This window comes from Aspergillus lentulus (assembly GCF_001445615.1).
Source record: "Aspergillus lentulus DNA, contig: Alt05, strain: IFM 54703, whole genome shotgun sequence".
NCBI lineage: Eukaryota > Fungi > Ascomycota > Eurotiomycetes > Eurotiales > Aspergillaceae > Aspergillus > Aspergillus lentulus.
The window spans coordinates 1,243,679-1,262,730 of record NW_028322121.1 but is presented as its reverse complement, the minus strand read 5'-3'; the positions used below and the strand labels follow the sequence as shown (position 1 = coordinate 1,262,730).

The window sequence follows — 19,052 nt, the reverse complement described above, 5'->3', positions numbered from 1 at the left end:
ATGATTAACTAAATCCTACTCTGACTTGTTGGGAGTGAGATGCATCTCTTTGATTCAATTTGAGGAAGCAATGGGACGAGTCAGCACAGACAGGGATTCCGGATGGCAGGATCCAATTAGTTGGGTCTCCACGTATCAAGCCCCGCATATGGAGGAGCCTAGGACGGGTGAGAGGTTCTCTGCCACCCTGAAGAATCTGGAGACATTCTAATAATCCTAATAGTTGTCTCTTAAACAAACTTGAATATCATCAGTCTGTTAGGCTTGGTCATAATGACATCGCACCTGGTTGAATACAGCGAGCTGCAGCAGACTGGGACTACCTTCCCACTGGAGCTAGAGTTAGAGGAAGATATTGAGGGTGAAATCCATCACTTTGTGAAACTGAGCCGCCTGGGAGATTACGCAGAGGCTCAAAGGTTTTTTGACCAAACTCTAAGGAAGCATGACCATCTCTTCCCAGTCCTTGCTGAGTATGCCGATATGCTCCTAGAGCAGGGCCGCTGCAGACAAGCTTCGGAGATTCTGGAGAAGTATATAAAGTCAATGAGCGGGATCTTGGATGGCGATGAGATGCAGCTTCTGAAAATAATGAAGTCATTAGCGGACATGCACTCGAAGGGCGCACTAAGGTCAGCCTTGGTGGAGGCGGAAGAAGCATGGCAACTTATACAACTGGCAGGCCAAGAAAGCTCCGGTAAAATCCTTAATGAGGTGCAGGCTAGTGAGACCGGATCCATTAGTTAATGCAGGGGACAGACCAAAGCTGACTCAAGATCAGGTACACATAGTCGAGATGTACGTCAATATCGTTGTGTTCGGGTTTTTAACATCGCCATGGGTGGATGAAACTTGGATGCGTTGTCCTTTGCTGCGGCCTACTGCGCAAACAGATAACGGTTTTGTGCAGTGGTTCTGCATATTGAGACAAGAGGGCTTGCTGTGGGAAGCATCCAGGGTTCTACGCGCTCTCCTTCCTATAATGCCGAGTTTGTCAGCTGGAGATTTGGGTGAGCTCTTGGACGATTCCTGGATTGCGGTATCCCGATCACAAGGGTTATCCGTCCCTGACCTATGGGCTTCATTGATGGTAACACTACTTCAATCTCAATTTTTTCTGAATGCCGCCATACTAGCCGAGGCCATGGGACAGGACAACCGGGCTGCAAAAGTGATATACGAGATGGGCAGGACCAGGCTTGAATTTGCGCAACAAGAATGGAGCATGCTGCGATTAGATGAAGGTCCCCGGCCGTTAAACCTGCAACTGTCTCTTGAAAAGATAATCTTTGTGATTACAGGAGCTGCTCTGTTTGCTCAGCCTCCAGGCTACGACACGATGTTCGCCCTGTCAAATCTTCTTTTCGAGGCAAATCGTCGTCATGACCTCCGAAGTCAGATTCTTACTCGTCTTTATATTCTCCAGAGTGATTTCGAGGCTCGCGTACATTGGCGTGACTTCCACAGCATTCTGGAACTGCTGGAGGTGGACTGTGGCAATGTGGTAGAGCATAATCAAATATGGTCCCTGTTCGCAGAGTGGGCTCTAGACTCTCGAGGACTAGTTCGATATGACGCACTGGGTCTTCCTTTTGAATCCCACCGCTTCACTTTGCTGTTGTCTCTGCGGCCTTTTGAGACATTTTCATATCAGGAATGGGAGCAACTGTTTCACGCACGATGCCGACAATTGCTCTCAGATTATGCGCTCAGAGAAAGATTCCAATTCGATAATCCCTGGATTAATCCCCATTACTATCCGATATCGCATGACATACCTTACTTGTCCACGCAGTTATACTCCACAGACAAGAAGCTACCACGGTCTTTCGAGATAAATGAGCTCATCAAGAATATTGAAGCTATAAATACTCAACATCATCGCAAATCTGAGTCCCTCCCAAATCGCTTTTCTGAGCTGATAGGTCTCGAAGCCCAGATACCGGAGGCTTTGTCCAGGAGTTCCCAGATCCTTGACTCTGATACCCCAAAACAAGGAAATACCGAGAGGTTACATTCTCGTATAACCTTTGACTCTGAGGAGCCAAACCCCCAACAGACCACCAGGTAGGTGCTTCGTCAACTTGTAGGTCATGCCGGACTATCGCTAACGCCTAGTAGATTAGAGCCTGCGCATGATGACGAGCCTGGATACGCGTGGCGGAGAGAAATTATGCCGTCCACAGACCTCCCAGAGCACACGGCGGCGATGCCCGAGCAGACATTTGAAAAGACCTCAGTCATAGCCGCTACTGCGATCAACAAGGCACAAACCTCGGCGACTGGTTGGTTTTCTCTGACTCTTACTTTAGATTAAGTCTCGCTGACGTCTGACCCCAGATGGCCGAAGGCATCTAGCCATGGTATGTACAGACCTCTTCCATAATGACCATTCAACAAGCCGGGTTGGATCTAGAGCGGAGTCTAATTGCTTATGTCAGGCCGACTCAAAGCCAACTATTCACTTCATCAAAGCGATCTATCAAAGAGAAAAGGAGCCTCCCCTTCGGGCCATTATTGACTATGATCTTGACGAAAACATTATATCACAGAGTTGCCGAAGGATCCTTTCGAAATTTCCCTTTCCTTCATTCCGTCTCCAACGGGGACGCCAGATCGCGGACTCCAATGGAAATTTGCACACCGTGACTGAGAAGGTCGTGTTAGAAATCAGCAAAAGTGGCGCCGCAGGTACGGAGAAAGACTTGTTCTTTGTCTCCAGCGAGGACAGGCTAGAGCCCTCTGGCTCCTACGACATTATATTAGGAAGAGAGTGGAAGGACAAATTTGAGGATAAGGAGTCAACCGGCTACCGTGCTGCTCCGACCGATTATGGAGATGATGCGAAAGGTCAGTTCTCTTCTTCGCTAGGGTTATAGCATCAGACTAGCTAAGCTGCAGTATCCTGCAGACAAGCGAACAATGCAGGAAGAAGAACGAAACCGGCGAGAGATGATTGCGGGGGGGCAGCAGGGTGATGAGGAGATGAGAACAGAACAATAGAGAAAGCAGGGCTCAAAATAAAGCTTATCTCTGATTATTGAAACTTGGTGTCTTCCAATCCTGGATACAGGTATCTCAAGTCAATACCTATCGGGATAGAGCCGTCCGCCACCTTGCGTCTATCCGTTTCATGGCTACATAGAGTGCTTTTTCTTGTAATCTCTGCTGTCCTAAATAGTACGCTTGTAGCCTTTTGAGAGTGATGGATTCATACACTGACACTAAGAAAGTGATCAGTGCAAGGGGAGAGAAGGGAAGTTTGTCTGGCAGTCTCATGCATGAACATATTCTCTCTCAGCCTTGCGTCAGGCTGTCAGCTGGCGAGATACAAAATCTTACAGACCAATCACCGTAAGCCAGACTGGGGTTGCTTTCATTTTAGCCTTGTCCTTCACATGGTCACACCGAAACACCACTATCAGTCACAGTTGTGCGGGAAGTGATGTGGCTGTGAAGCTGTTGCTAGAATTTGGGGCCACGGTCAACCTATAGTGAGTATATTTAGATCTCCATGTATAAAAAGCCATCACCATAATTGCAGATAAATTAACGCATATCATCTTTTGCTCCCAAGCCTAAAATCGATTCTTCGTTCTTTCAGTCTATCAGTGCGTCCTCCCACCTCTCTGGACGGAAAGTATTTGCACCCCGGCCGTATACGTCCTCAGCCTGCCGAAAAACAATGTTTAGATGATGCCGCAGCTGAGACGGGATGGTTGTTTTTAATATGGAGACGTGATCTGATTGACTGCATGGCATATTAGTAAATTATTTATTAATAATATATATAGTAACCGTCCGCCTATCTAGATATCCTTATTATACCTAGCGGATTATCTTTACTCTACATGTCGTCTTGAAACTCCACGCCTCTAACAAACACGTCCGACAAAGCCTCTAAGCCCGCGACAAAAACACATAACGCAGAAGCAATAATAAACATGCTAATACTCTCTCTAATCTCCAGCCAGCTCCCCTCATCTCTTACTGCCCAGAAGAAGCGCAGAGTCATGTAGTCACCGATGCCCATGACCACCGAGAACAGACTCCCACCTTGAAGCTTCAGTCTCTTGGTCAGAAATCCAAGGTTGGCAGAAACCAGGGCGAAAGGAGCCAGAATCTTGAAGATGAGAAGAGCCGCCTGGCTGAAGGGATCGAAGATGGGAAGGAGCCGGTAGACAGCGTCCAGCGAGAACGAGGAGACCGAGGCGATGTTTCCGGTGCTGAAGAAGGCGGAGTGCAGCAGGAAGAGGAAGAACAGACAGACTCTTACATCTGACAGGATGAGACATCTGTAGTTCCCCTCTGCTGCGGCAGCCTTTTCTCTCTGCTTCGCTGCCTCGGCGGCTGCTGTTGCAAGCGGTGTTGAAATTTCCTCTTTCAGGGCCTTTTTGGTGTCGAAGGCATTATCATTCGCTGCAGCGTTCCTGGCGTTGCGCGGTGGACAAAAATTGTCGCTGGACATGATGTTGGGGGTACTGCCGTTCTTAGAGCGTCGATGTATTCTGTGTTCGAGTTGGACCCAGCTGAAGAGGGTGGTAGCAATGGCGAAGTAAAAGAGTCCTTCGTAGGAGATTGTGAGGATGATGAAGAGTGGCCCGAGTGCGAGGAAAATGATCATATGGCGGTGGAGATAATGTTTTCGTGGACGCAAGAGATGGGCAAAGGGCAGGACGAGGGATGCAACTGTTTACATGGTTGTTAGCGTGACAACAGACTCCAAGCACATACGCAAGTAAGCTAAACGTGATCAAATCCTCTGCGATTAAGACGCAATGTCGAACCAGAGACTGAGCCAATTGAAGCAGCGTGGCTGCGGTGGGGGAGATCCTGTTTTCCAGATTGCTGTCATAGCACGAAGTCACTGGTCTCTGAGGACCAATGTCCCTTAGTAGCATAGCCAGTAGCGGCGTACAGATAATCTTGGTCCAGATCCAGGTAGCTGTCCTTTTAATCTAAGCTGATATCCTCTGAGCTGTTTGCACCCTTCTCACATTGACTCTGTGATGCCACCAGGCTGAGCAGCAGCAATCTCGTCTTGCAGGCAAACGATGAGTTTGTGATGGGGCAGGCCATATGTAAGAATTATACAAATATACTTCGTTTGGTGCTTCCAGCCACCACTTGCGCGCCTTGAAGCGTAGTCTGAGCAGCACTCGGAAGCATCTCTCAAAGCCGCTGCCGTAGGCGATGCTAGTGAGAGACAGAAGGTGAAGAATATACCCAGCCAAATCCTCGTACAAAGACTTTGTGCCCTGAACGATCATCAGGGCGCCCCATTACCGTCAAGGCATCTCCCAGTCATTGCGCGTTGCTGGCAAATATGCTCATAGCCAGTAGTTGATGTCGATTCTCGCATAAGTCATCCAGTTGGCGTTTCCAATGTCTAGCAACAGCTGCACGGAAAAGAAACCAAAACAGTACTTACCCAGCGTAGCCCAGCCAGCAATCTGTGTTCCCAGAGGAAGTCCCTGCTTCGTCTGTAAAGAAGCCACACTTGACCTCGTGACAAGTATTGCAAGCGCAACCAGTCCGACCTGCAAACCAAGAATCGCTCTCGACACACCATCGGCATCTGCTATGCTCAGCGCATCTTTTGAGGGCACAGTCTGTACCAATAGTCTCTTTTCAAACACAATATACAGAAAACCGACTAAAAGGATTATGATGCCACCGACAGAACTGAGATGGAGTCAGCTATAGGACATATGTTGTAGGGGCTCTACGGACGTGAGAGTTATATCCTCCAATTTGTTAGCTGGTAAAAGAGTGAAGATGCTCATAGCAGCGCAGGAAAGTGCCCATGTAGTGCAGAGGAAAAAGTTTGTCTTGACGAAGCCTGTACCGTAGAGCAGTGGCCAGGCGGTAGCAGTCAGGTAGACAATCGTATAGACCTTTCGATTGTAGTAGCTTTGAACCTGTGAAACTCGTAAGCTGGCGTTGATTGCTGGAACCTCGGTACTCACCATGACTTCCAGCAATGCCAAATATGCAGCGATGTTCAATGCAAACTTAACCGTATCACTCTTCGAAAACTGCGAAAACAATTTTTTCTTGCCCTCGGCCAACGCCCTCGACCGCGCAAAAACTTCTTCCCAAAACAAGACTGGAAAGAAAGCGTACGCGTAGTATGTGATCGGTGATGCCTGGAAAATGAGTAGACTGTAAAGCCCGACCAGGATCGAGGCGAAGGTTATAATGAGCCCTGGTGGCCTCTGTACATCGATCTTGCCATCGAGCACGTAGACATCTACGGCTGTCGTGAAAGCGAACGCGATCCAGCCAAGATAGCCTGCTGTGACCAGTGTTCGCAGAAATAGCCACGCATAGGTCTGCAGGTACCTTAGGCCCTGCAAGGCAATCTTAATCAGCTCGTCAGATTGCTTCATTGCGGTCGTGTATTCTTGTTCCCGGATGAGTTCCTCAATGGATGCCAGACGATCCTCGATGTTGGTTTCAGCAAAGCCTGAGTAAGGCTCGTAATGTAGGACTTTGGCCATCTTCTCGCGCTCCTTAACATGGTACATCTCCAGAATCTCTCTCGCATTAACAAGCAGAGCCTTTGCTTTTTGCTCATCAGTGGCGTCCAGAAACGATAGCGGGAGCTCTCCAACCGAGTTAACCGGAAATTCCAGGTCAGCAAGGTACGCCATAAGAGGCGCGATATCCGCCTGAGCAACATCATGGCGGTATACATGATCCAGCTGCCAGTCACTTGAGAAGCCATCTTCATGACCCGGTGCCTTGCCACTCTTCACTGTCCTTGGCTTCGCAACTCCAGACCCCCAAGCAATCAGTGGCGTCCTCGTATTATCCGGGTGTCCATCTCCATGACTCCCCCAATCACTCATCCCATGGTCTGCGGTGAAAATAAAAGCCGTCTTATCATCCCCATAAAACTGATTAATCATCTCCGTAATCTCCTGCACACCCTGATCCACGATCTGGATGTTCCTCAAATACTCCTGCGAATACGGCCGATGCGCATGTCCCGTCGTATCCAGGCCCAGCAAATGCAAGAAAAACACAATCCTATCTTGCCTTAGCTTCGCATTCAACTCTTCGTCTGTGCCAGCGTCCTCGAACAGCTTCTTAACGCGATCAAAAACCCAGTAATCCAGCTCCGTAGCATCTTTACTGTAATCCTCAAATTCAGCCTCGTACATCTGATCTTCGACTCGGCCTGGTACAGCACCGGCGGAGAACATGGGCAAGATATCCGGACTCCCCCAGCTCCAGGTATGTCGACTTCTGTTGAAGACGCTGTCGAAGTTGACTGGGTTGAGTTTCCAGCCTGTTGTTACTGCTGCCACGTCTTCGTACAACCCCGCGATGAGGGCGACATGACCAGGTCGGGATTCGGTGGGGACGCGGGTGTGGGAGACGCCGAAAGTGCCGTGTTTAAGGACTCGAGAGCGGAGGAAAGGCGCCATGGGGACGACATCCTGCGCTGAAGAATCGTTTGCCGGCCTTGAAGGGTCGGCAAAGAATTGGAACGCTTTGTCGGCTCGGAGTCCATCACCTGCAAAGCTTAGGTCAGTATGCAAAAGTCCATGTGATGAGGAGAGAGATCATGAGCTTACCGACGTACAAAACCAATCGCCTGGCGGGAGGTTCAGGGGTATCGATTTTGTATGCGCGCATTCCATGCACAATCGGCGACACAAAGTAGATGTCGAAGATGGAGTAGATATAAACCACATGGAACACGATCGCAATTCCAAGGAACTCGATGCGCCCAAGTCGCGCCATGGCGAGAGAAGATAGCGCTTTGCCTTGTGCAAGTCAGCGAAAGCAGAGGAAGAGAACACGTCCAGCTTTGACAGGGGTATGGATGGCCGGAGTTAGGATGGACCGAATGCCCTTATACGGCTAGTACTGATTGATATAGTATAGAGATAGCCAGCTAAATGTGCATGCTGTGGAATCAATCCCCAATTATTAGGCAGAAGCTGTTCCAAGTAACCTGCTACGCCTACCCGACTTCCCAGTGTCCGTGCCCTATAATAGATGATGTTATTAGGTACTGGCCTGTGTGGGTCAATCAGATAAGACTCTTACCTAAAGGAGGAGAATCATGATTCATAGATCCATGCTGAGCATAAGGTAGATGTCAAACCACAACACCTGCTCTATGTCCATCTTCTCAGAACCCTTCCCTTCTTCATCTCTATTCGATTCATCGTCTTCGTTACCGGCCGACAGGGTCTTCGGCTGCTTCCACCCAATCAACAGATCATTCGCAAGGACGGTATAGAGAGTCGACTAAGCCGCATTGGCATTATTGAAAAGATGGACTCCGCAAGTCAGCTCGAAAACGGACACCATCACCTTCATTCCGGGATAGCAATGTTTCAAGAGATTCTCTTCAAGGAAGGACTCGAACTCGCCGCCCGGCAGCTCATTTGGCTCCCATTCCAATCTCACCTCAGGGCTGAGATCCAGCTCCTGCTTAGAGGGATCACGATATGGCTTCCTGAGCAACCTCTTGACAAGGTTAAGATCAGGCGCTTAGACCATGTAGAACTCGCGGACTCCAGGATGCGAAGGAATCACAGCTGTCACTTCAAACCCGTCAATATCTTCAACCCTCATAGCGAGAACGCCGTCATTTCTGCTAGTTCCTTGTATTGCAGGGCTTGCTTGTCGCATCCCGCGCCGGCGAGTGCAATCTTTTGTGGCTTTCCGAGCGATCTCGGCGGCCATTCGCACTGTCGTGTCCTTTTCGCTCTTCCGCTGGTTGTCCTCGGAGTTCAGGATGTAGAACGAACCGCCGAAGAGGGTAGAACAGGCCTTGTTAAAGGCCCCTGGGCCTTGCAACGAAATCCGATTGTGAGTCTGCCCTTCCGAGCCTTGACCCTGCCGGAGGGCTAGAGAACAAAAATGGGCGTATTCGTCGTAAGCTGAAGAAAACTCCCATGGGGGCTTACATAGAGTAGTGGCCGTATATTCCAGTCTAGGGCTAATGGACTATCAGTGGGTGGTATGAAGTGGGTATTTAAGTGGCTCCATATGGGCAGCTACGGCGACTGAATTATCTTACTATACTCAGGCTAGTTAAATATAACTTGAATTATTCAGAGGACACCTGCCACCAACACATGAACATCGTACTTGCTTGGCTAGATGGGCCTAAAGCGTAAGAGAACAGTGCCCTCCGCGTTAGTTTGGTGATCCCCGGCCCCAGTCGACTATTACCGGCTTACCTAGGGGTAGCCTTCTTAAAAGAGCACCAAAGCGATTACCGGATTGCTTCGATAGCTTAACTTACTGGTTTATGAAGATTCTAGAGAGTTTTACTCGAATCTGATATGGCACTACTGCATATGCAGACTATAAGACTTATTTCCTAGGCACAATTGCAACAAAGCCAAGCCGCGAGAATCCTTATTAATATGCTTATGTGCCCTACACACTGAGGAAGAATCAGTATTACTAATAACTTATATAAAGCTTACTCAAGTCATTAACCATCCCTGTGGGCCAGAAGCATGGCATTGTGAAGGATCTAGGCCCTGTCGGCAGCGGGTGATCAGCAATGGCCATCGGAATTCAGCATATGAACCCTCAAGCCGGAGGCTTTTTCGCAATGAACAAGTACGCAGTGTATTTGCAGAGATTAGTAACAAGTGCCGCTAAGATGGGCATATCCAACCCCATGTGGCGGAGCAGAGCACGTCTTGGCGGCTTACATTTCCCTTTTCGGAAAGCTCTCCGGCCTTTTATGAGCGCAACACTCTCTGTCCCTGGCAAGTTCGCAACTGCTGCTTACCGAGCAATTCAAATCAAACCTACCTTCGACGCCTGTATAAAGAAGAAATATGTCAAACAGCAGTAATTCAGTATCTACATCCAACCTATTAATTTCGTACCTGCAACAAACCTCAGCCGAGCAACCACTGCCAAAATGGAAGAAGCGCAAGTGTTCATGAAAGACGGAAAAGTAGACGTCCGTCTGCACCGTGTCCCTATCCCTAAGCCAGAACCCGGTCAAGTCCTCATCAAAGTTGTCGCCAGTGGAACAAACCCCAAGGACTGGAAGTTCCCAGCATGGATGCCACAGTTCAGCGGCACCAACACCGGTGATGACATTGCCGGGTATATCCACGAGGTTGGTGAAGGTGTTGTGGGCTTCACAGTCGGCGACCGCGTCGCGTCCTACCATGACTACAAGACACCACATGGCAGCTATGCCGACTATGCCATCGGGGAAACCTATGCTACATTCCACATTCCGGAGAAAATCTCCTTTGAACAGGCGGCTACAATTCCGCTTGCGGCCATGACGGCGTCGTTGGCTCTGTTTTCTCGTCTGGGGTTGCCTGAGCCGTGGTTCAAGGAGAAGAGCTGGGCTCAGAAGCCGGAGGGGGGAGTGCTGGTCTACGGGGCTGCGAGTGCCGTGGGGACATTTTCCATCAAGCTTCTCCAGAAAGCGGACATTCACCCTATCATTTGTGTTGCGGGCCGTGGAAAGGAATTTGTGCTCAGTCATCTCAGCGAGGAAAAGGGGGATGTGGTCATTGATTATCGGGAAGGAGAATCGGCTGTGGTCGCTGCGATTAAGGAAGCCGTACCCAAGGGGAAGAAACTGCGTTATGTTCTGGATGCTGTCAGTGAGAAGGCGAGTTTTGCTGTTGTCTGCCAAGTGCTGGATTCCGCGGGTGGTGCCATGTCTGTTGTCAGTCCCGTGGGACCCGAGGAGTGTCCGGAGGGTATCCGTGTAGAACTCACCGACGTCGGCAGGGCTCACAGGGATGACAAGGAGTTTGCATATACCTGGTCAAGATTCTTCACTCTCGGTCTCAGCGAAGGATGGTTCACGCCTCATCCTCATGAAGTTATCCCGGGTGGCCTCAGCGGAGTCCAGGTGGCGTTGACCAACCTGATGGAAGGGAAGGCTAGTGCAGTCAAATATGTTGTCAAGGTTAAGGACGTCTAGACGTTTTGCTTCATGTATATACCCCCTTATCATTGTTACGTCTTGACCTCATACGACGTAAAAGGACCACACGTGGTACTGGAGGCGAACTGGGAGGTGCCAGAGGTTTCATGGCAAGCTGTCTACGGAAGAAAGCGAACGGCGTCCTAGACTCGATACTACGTTCAACTGAACGAGAGTTCCTCAGTCCAAAGGTTCTTTCGGCATGGCTGTAAGACATGAAACATCTCTTTCAATCGGCAAACCGAGAACCCTTGAACGTGGCATTGAACCGGTTGGCATTTCTTTGTCAGGCAACTGGTTTCGAAAAATTGTGGCTCGTCTATCTCCTGAGACAAGCCATTGTTCCTCGGCTGGTGACGGGTTCAAAGGGTAGTGAAAGGATTATGGCTAACAATGCCATAATAATGAAGTGTCTAGAACAGAAATAGATCCATTGTTGTATGTTAAGATAACGGTCCTAGGCCTCGAAATTATGTCCCAATTCCCAGTATAAATATCACTCCGAGTCTATCATTAGCACCATGGTGATCATCATCATCATCTTCTTCTTCTACTTCCTCAGCTCTCTCACGCTCCTACTCACTCTCTGAGAATTCCACCACTACAACAATCCAAACAACCCAACTTCCACCCACTACTACTACAAAGACTACAGGCACACGCCGAATATCTCGCTCACTATGCCGAAGCAGGCCAAATTCCAACTCCACGAGGCCCGCACCTACAGAAGCTTCCTTCTGATTCGCCCCGATGACCCCGACCTCCCTGCGCTAACCATGCTCAGAGAAGTGCTGAAGGTCCTGCAAGCCGGCCGCGGCAACTTCTCCCCCCGCCGGGAATCATTTCCCGACACGCAGGTAGGCGATCTAATTTTCGAGATCATCAGTGAAGATAACACACTCAAGGGACTGACCGATGCTGCTGTGCAGTGCATCACACAGCAAATTGAGAACTGGGACTATGACAAGGACATGATCAGATGGGAGCAGTTTGTCGAGGGGATGGTTTTGATTGATTATAGGTATCTGCACTAGGTGAGTCCAGAGCTGGGCAGATTGGTGAGATATGTCTCAGTTTGCATTTAGGCGGAATATGGGCATGTCCGTTGGAACCTTCACTGTACTGGTATTGCTGCTGAGAGTGCTAGCACTATCGTTGGGATACACAATGAAATCTAAGTTCAGGGCCTCTGTGTAATTGCATCCGTACTTTAGAGTGTAAAATAATGAGTACGGACAAGTGTACAACCAGCTATGCTTTCATATCGAAGCTACGTGTACAAGTTCAATGTGATGAGCCAGAGCTGGCCATACTTTCTTACAAAAGCTGGAAAGGAGGATATACGGGCCGAGCCGCTTTCACAGATCACGCCCCGTGGTTTGTTCCCCTTTAGGACGCAGAGATCTACGCAGTGGGTCGATATATGGTCCAGAGCCTTGGGGACAGACATAATCCCGACAACGACTTGTGCTTGAAGGGTGAGGCGGAGGGAGCCCATCGATACGACTATTGTATGATGTTCAATTCGGATTGATGCTTTTCCTCCGTACGGAAAGTTGCCTAGTATGCTGGCTAGGACAGTGGAAGCGACGCTGCGGGCGTCTGGTTTGTTTGAGGAGGATGGAACCCGGCTTTGTGGGTGCCACCAGGCCAAGCGTTGCTTATCTGCTGTATGCATCCATGATCTAACGGAGGGATTTCGGTGGACTTGGCCATCACGATCGTACTATTGGAGGGGCAACCAGAGCGACCTGCTCAAGAACGCAGACATTGACTCGACACGGAGGTGATACCGACATTACGCTGTTCACACTCGTCCTTGTGGTTATAAAAACAGACCTGCCGAGTTTTCACTGATTCTCTGAGCACACCTTTGCAAGTCTCACAAGCAAGTTAAGCAACATGTCCGCCATCAAAGCCCTCATCCTTCTCTCGCTCCTCGGTCTGGCCTCCTGCCAGAAAATATAGGATTACGGCCCACACTTCGCCCTCGGGCCTAGCTCGTGATAGGCTCGTCATGGATTCGGGAGACTACCACGACACTTGTCCTCCCGCAGATAGGACGCCCGCAGAAGGACACCCGCGGATACCACATGATCCAGGCTGTTGCTATAGCTTTTTCGAATCCTGCTGCACATGTGTCATCTCACGATGTTACAGATCAAGCTGACGAGTGACGGCAAGCCTGGACAATGGTGCGCGTGAGCTAGTACTTATGTCCAGGGTAGGTTGGAGATCAACCGAAGCGTAGACCATGCTTATACCAGTATAGAGACCCATGAACAGCATCTAGAGGGTAAACGAGTACCTGCTAACCCAGGTGATAAACTCACAATTCAGTGTACGATCACCAAGAGCCATGATGAACCCGTTCAACGATCTGCAGACAAATTTGACAGAACGGGTGAGTACGATCAGAGTCTCGCCATAAACGGAAGGGTGGTATTCACGCTGTCCACTAGTGAGTCCCACTTTGGTTGCAGCAGACGATAGTAACAAGCGCAGGCTCTGGTCATGCTCTAGGGTATGGTACAGGCATCGAATGCGAGGATGATATGTGCCACCACGGCACAGCGGGTGCTCACCATAAGTTACTTTCAGTGGGTCAGTGATCAAGACTGATGGAAAGTAGAGTATCTTAACACTAAGATTATTGTCAACACGCTTGATAAGAAGTTCGGCCATACTCTGACCATCGGCGAGGCTACCTTGACTACTCCGGACGGAGGCAAGACCTGGACTCTGGGTCGTGTCCATATTAACGCTCGCACTTTAAGTCAGTAATCGAGTACGGTTGTTGGTTAATTTGGCCTTGACTCCGACTGATTTGTTTTATACTGCAGCTGTTCTTGCATAGTCAAAACAAATAAGAGGTGCATTCTGTCGGCCTGCTCGTTTGTCTCTTGACAGAATATATATCGCAACGATAATAAAGACACCGGGGTGTTCGTGGTCCTATCTCCCCGGGATATATACTGTCGATCGCATTTAATTTAATAGATGGATGCTCAGGAATATAATGTGACTGGTAAACTGTATGAGGCTCATGATTCGACAACGTATACTGAGGCTGTGAACCAGCAATGAGGCGAAGCAGTTTTCCGTCAGCCAAGTTATTACATTAAAGACTACCCCACAACCAACAGTCGACTATAGCGGACCGTCTGAAAACTTCCTTAAAATTTATCTATTATATGAATATGTCAGAGAACACGTCCCCAGCAGGAACAGCACACCCCACATTTCCTCACTTCCCCAGCCTCCCCGCGGAGCTACGAATTCTAATCTGGCACGGAGCCCTCCCGGAAAAAGACAACCCAGCCCTAGTCTTCTTCAAAAAAGGATGCTGGCGCCGGCGCTGCCTCTCTGAAACCGAGCAGGGGTACGACCCCACCGACCCATCCCATCCGCATTTCTACTTTGATCCCGAACTACTAGACCACATAGAAGTCAATGTCCCACTGTTCTTCGTCAATCGCGAAGCCCGCAGGATCGCTCTAGCATGGTGCCGCGAGCAGCGAATCTCACTCCGCTTCGCCCGCAACAAACAGTCTCTTATCTTTTCGCGCCCGTTCAACTCAAAGCACGACGTGCTATACGTCCCGCTTGATCAATGGGATAGCTTCCTCTGCGAGCCGTATGATCAGATGTTCACACCCGAATGGACTGGCCAGTCCGTCAGTACTTATGCTCTCGAGCTGGGGGCCATCGCTGTTCCTGAGGCACAGGTCTATAGCAACCCCGCTGTACTGCATGAAATGTTCGAGTGGCCCTATCGTCCGGCGGTGCTGTATGTCGTCCTCGACTCACCGCCCAATCTGCGGTTGGAGTATGCAGGGCAAAATGTCCAGCGGCGGTGGGAGGTTCGGACCTGCCAAGGGGGGTCATTGTTCTATACCTGGAAGGACGGCCGTGGGAGCTTTGAGGAAGGGGCTAGTGAGCGTTCTGGGCATGAAGTCTTGTACGAGCGGATCAAGGAGGTTAGCAAAGGGCTCGGTGAAGGGATTACACTGCACAATGTCCGTAGCTTTGAGGTGCGGCCTGTCTGTGTCGTTCGGTATGAGGGTAGTACATCGTTTATACTTTGAGATAAAGTCTTATTCTTGGGCCTGGTATTTATTGATTAACAGTGTCTGATGAGGCAGAGCAGCTATGCTACGCAGCTATGCTCCTTAGCAAGTAGAAATTGGACGATGGTCAAGGATAAATCCTAACCATGCGCAAACAATGAATCTCGGCGAAGTCAAGAACCATGTCTGATATACGTAGAGATGGCATCGATTTCTCTTTTCATGTCAATCTCTAGGAAATCTAGTCCTACAAAGAATGAAACATAGAGAAGCACAGAGGGACTACGGAAAAATCCATTTTTAGGGTCCAATAGACTTCTTGCCTCCAAAATCTATCCTGACAATCCCAGAAAGCATGGCCTTGTCATAAGATTTTGGGACTTGAAACGTACCTAGCAGCGGATACCTCGGGACATACGGCTTGTCCCAAGCTCAGCCTGCTAAACAGTGAGGAGTAAAGTGCGCCTCATGACCTTGACTCGGGCTAATGCAGTTCTCCCGGGCGTACCTGAATCAGGACACAGAGGGAGCACAAGCCTCTCGCTAGAATGGCATTTCCTCCGCAGTAGACCAAGAGCGATTACTGAATAAGGCATCTCCACGACACGCCTATTTAGTCAGTGCGGCGTGGTGGTAGCATTTCATAGCATTGACAGGGATTAGCCTGCGCCGCAATTTCAACACGGGCGAACGCGCCAGCACCAAGCCAGGGGTTGAAATGAGAGGACCCCTCCAAGATATATTGGGACATTTTCTAATCATCATAATCTTTCCCTACGCGCGCTATCCTTCACAGACCATTGAAACATATCCCATGACCCCAGCTACGAAGAAGCTCAGTCGTCAGACTCTTCGACGCAATGGCATTATTATTGAGATGGAAATCAGCGAGGACGACTGGCCAAAGGACATTGCACAAGTCAAAGATCGGATCCTCTCGTTTGACTGTATCATTCCACCAAAGGAGGTAGAGTAATACGTTTCTTTCCACAAGGTGGTTCTTTGTTGAAACGCTGACTCCGTACGCACGACAAGGTCGCACGGGAGAGCCTCGAACCTCATGTTTTGACCAAGCTGTACAAGCAACTACCACAGGCGAAGCGAGATAGGTGGTTCAAGGGAGAAATGGCATGTAATAGAGAGTGTCTCCCTGGACAGAATGAGGCGAAAAACAGGCACCTGGAAAATCTGACAACAGCGTATACTCTTGTACGGAGAATGTTTCCAGCGACCGGAAAGGAAAGTGCTAATTTATTTATTTAGTACGAACATGCAGTGGACTGGACGCACAAGGGTGGCATGCACGAGGGTAGACTAGGAGACAAGCTCGCCGACTATGTATTCGAGGAATGGAAGAAGCATGCAGATGAAACGTACGCATAGATTGTTTCCCAAGACCCATTATGCATGAGGCTGCTGATGAGAGAAACCATTCTGCCCAGTTCAATCAGCTCGGCTTATAGTCGGTTTGGTGGTGAATCCGCGACCACGTTGTAAGCCACGACTCATTTAGCTACCAGGCACATTCAACTGACGTTACTCGGTTTCCTTCAGCGGCCGAGACACAGTGTCCTTCAGTCAGGCATGGCATGTTCGCAATTACTGGCACCGTCAATGCTCCGTCGCCAAGGTAAGAGAACCGTTCCGCCGTAACACGTCCATATACTCACGATTTCCTCTACCGTACGGTGAAGCCATTACACGAGAGTGAGAAGCTATCAGTTCCCAAGCCGGACTGGTATTTTGGGTTTCACATACACAATGATATCCGCCCTCCCCGGAAGACGGACAAAGAACAGTCTTACGTGGCATTCTCATTGACAGAGCTGAACCTCTTGGAAAAGGCCGAGGAATTGCATTCGTGTCCCCTGATCTCGCTGAATAAGTATTGCGCCGACATTCAAAAAACTCCACGGCTGGCGAAAATCCAGCGACGAAAACTAGGTAGTGAAGACGAGGTTCATAGTGTAGGCTCGGGGTTCGAAGACAGCGATTCCAATGAACTTGACGAGTACGAGTATACAACGACAGAAGACGAGGACTACGAGCCAGGGAGTGAAGAAGAAGATGACAGCAGTGATGGCAGTGACGGCAACCTGGAGGACGATGAAGATCTTGATTCTGAAACAGACGAAGAGCTCGCACCCAGCCGTGGATACAGGTACAAAAGGTCGGATGTGGATGTTGCCGAAGGTGGAGACACAGACGGAACTGATGCATCTGACATTGAAACAGGGACCTCCCGCAGAAAATTTGAAGATTATAAGCTGACCTGTTACCCATGGGCGGTGGTTGAAGTAAAGAAGCCTGGCGCATCCCCCCAGGACACCGAGGAATGTTATTACCAGGTGGCAAACGGTAGCTCCGCCTGCGTCGCATTGCTTCGGGGACTATCAGACGGCCCAGCGCATGATTACCATCATCCAGTGGTTGCCATGACATTCGTTGGACGAGATGCCAGAGTGTTTCTGACCTATGCGGAGCCACTCAATGGCGACCACGATGCCGACGATGACGGTGAGACAATCATTCTATATGTAAGTCTGATCCAATTCTTCTCGAACCCCACTAATCAAAGACCTCCTTTCATTGCTGACGGGGCCATCCATCTAGCGAATGAGATGCATCTGGAAAGGGCGATTGGATGTGCTCTGGACGGCGCTGCAACTCCGACGCATGCTTGACACCATCCAGTATTGGGCTTTGCAGAAGTTTGGAACACACATTGACGGTGACATCAAGAGACTACTGAGAAAGCACCGACTTAGGTCCAACCCCTCGACTCCAAGCAGTTTCCGGCAGACCGAAGGGCAGGGACATTCCAGGACAAGCCCGTCTCCATTGGCAAACAAACGAGGCAATCGATCAGCGCGACCTGCATTGGTGAGTGTACCCTGTATGATACACTGGCCCTAATTAACCTGGCGCAAAGGAGAATATAAAGCGCCCAAGCACGTTGGAGAGGCTTCTGGAGGAGTTAAAGGTAAATAGCATTACGTTAGGGTTTGAAAGTTCGCCGCGCAAGTCAAACAGGAAATGACAACAAGTAGATGACGGGGGAAGGCACCAGGGGGTTATATACCAGTATCTCTGCTGTTGCAAGATGAGGCCGTTGTAGACGCTCTCTAGGTTAGGAAAGAACAGTTATATGAACCTAGCAAAGGTATTGAATACGGCCTTTAATCTTCTGCTGAGTTCTCAAGACGTATAGCAATTTACTTTTGAGCAATGGGCATTATTATAAATACCAATACGAACAGTTCTTAAGAGTACGTGAAAGGTCGAGGAAAGCTAGTTGGAAGACGGGCAAAAAAATGCATTTGCAGGTCAATACTGAAAAATGCAAAAAAATGGACTCGCGGGGAATCGAACCCCGGACCACCCCCATGCTAAGGGGGTATTATACCACTAAACCACAAGCCCATTTGTTGAGAGCCTTTTCTCTATATACCCTTATGCTACCAAGAGGGCCTGTTATGCTGAGATATTACTGCACATCCATGCTGAAATATAGAACAGTCAGACATAACAACAGGCTAGAAATTGACTGACTAGGCACCTTTTATCCAGTAGGTCCTTAATTGCGCAGCTCATCTACTGCCATGTTAAATAAGAGTTAAGAATGAAGCACTATGCTCATGGAAGCTGTTTTCCTTCGCAAATTATATTTCCGCTGTCACCGTAATGCAATGTTACCTCTGTTGTTAGATCTACGTAGCTGACAGGGGTATCTATTGTCTCAATGTTCCTATACCGCCACCGAAAGAACACTAGCACTATAAATAGGATCAGATGCCCTATAGAACCCACACTGAGGCGCTCTGTACTAGGCAAGTCCGCGGATTCAGACAGTCGTCAGGGGATTACCACGGAGATGACCTAGACATTATTACACTATGCCAGCCCAGTTCCAGTGGATGACTCAAAATTAGAGTCAGTTGTCCTCGGACTGCATAATGTGTAGCTTGCCGAATGGAGAGACTTAACCACGTATCATCGTAGTGCTGTTTACAAGACCGAGTCTGCAGCCTGCAGAG

At 49.3% G+C, this 19,052-nt stretch overlaps 4 protein-coding genes and 1 non-coding gene across 5 annotated transcripts; 3 read left to right on the top strand and 2 right to left on the bottom strand.

The window, feature by feature from the left end:
• Positions 1-273: 273 nt before the first annotated feature.
• On the top strand, positions 274-3,003 carry ALT_3062 (uncharacterized protein; the record flags this gene model as incomplete). Its single annotated transcript, XM_089599488.1, has 6 exons — positions 274-714; positions 782-2,067; positions 2,122-2,285; positions 2,341-2,363; positions 2,442-2,850; positions 2,912-3,003. 6 exons carry the CDS (start codon positions 274-276, stop codon positions 3,001-3,003), a joined length of 2,415 nt encoding a protein of 804 aa, XP_089456231.1.
• An 844-nt stretch (positions 3,004-3,847) lies between these two features.
• Positions 3,848-7,755, bottom strand: ALT_3061 (GPI ethanolamine phosphate transferase 1; the record flags this gene model as incomplete). Its single annotated transcript, XM_089599487.1, has 4 exons — positions 3,848-4,689; positions 5,432-5,685; positions 5,734-7,525; positions 7,587-7,755. 4 exons carry the CDS (start codon positions 7,753-7,755, stop codon positions 3,848-3,850), a joined length of 3,057 nt encoding a protein of 1,018 aa, XP_089456230.1.
• Positions 7,756-9,910: 2,155 nt separating this feature from the next.
• ALT_3060 (zinc-binding alcohol dehydrogenase family protein) lies at positions 9,911-10,942 on the top strand (the record flags this gene model as incomplete). Its single annotated transcript, XM_089599486.1, has 1 exon — positions 9,911-10,942. One exon carries the CDS (start codon positions 9,911-9,913, stop codon positions 10,940-10,942), a length of 1,032 nt encoding a protein of 343 aa, XP_089456229.1.
• A 683-nt stretch (positions 10,943-11,625) lies between these two features.
• Positions 11,626-17,699, top strand: ALT_3059 (2EXR domain-containing protein; the record flags this gene model as incomplete). Its single annotated transcript, XM_089599485.1, has 11 exons — positions 11,626-11,966; positions 13,345-13,406; positions 13,469-13,522; positions 13,578-13,721; positions 14,153-15,002; positions 15,679-15,982; positions 16,051-16,224; positions 16,279-16,388; positions 16,458-16,508; positions 16,570-16,645; positions 16,710-17,699. The coding sequence occupies 11 exons, from the start codon at positions 11,626-11,628 to the stop codon at positions 17,697-17,699; spliced, it is 3,156 nt and encodes a 1,051-aa protein (XP_089456228.1).
• Positions 17,700-18,366: 667 nt separating this feature from the next.
• ALT_t074 lies at positions 18,367-18,438 on the bottom strand. The gene has a single exon. It is a non-coding gene; the product is annotated as a tRNA-Ala (tRNA).
• Between the last annotated feature and the right edge of the window lie 614 nt (positions 18,439-19,052).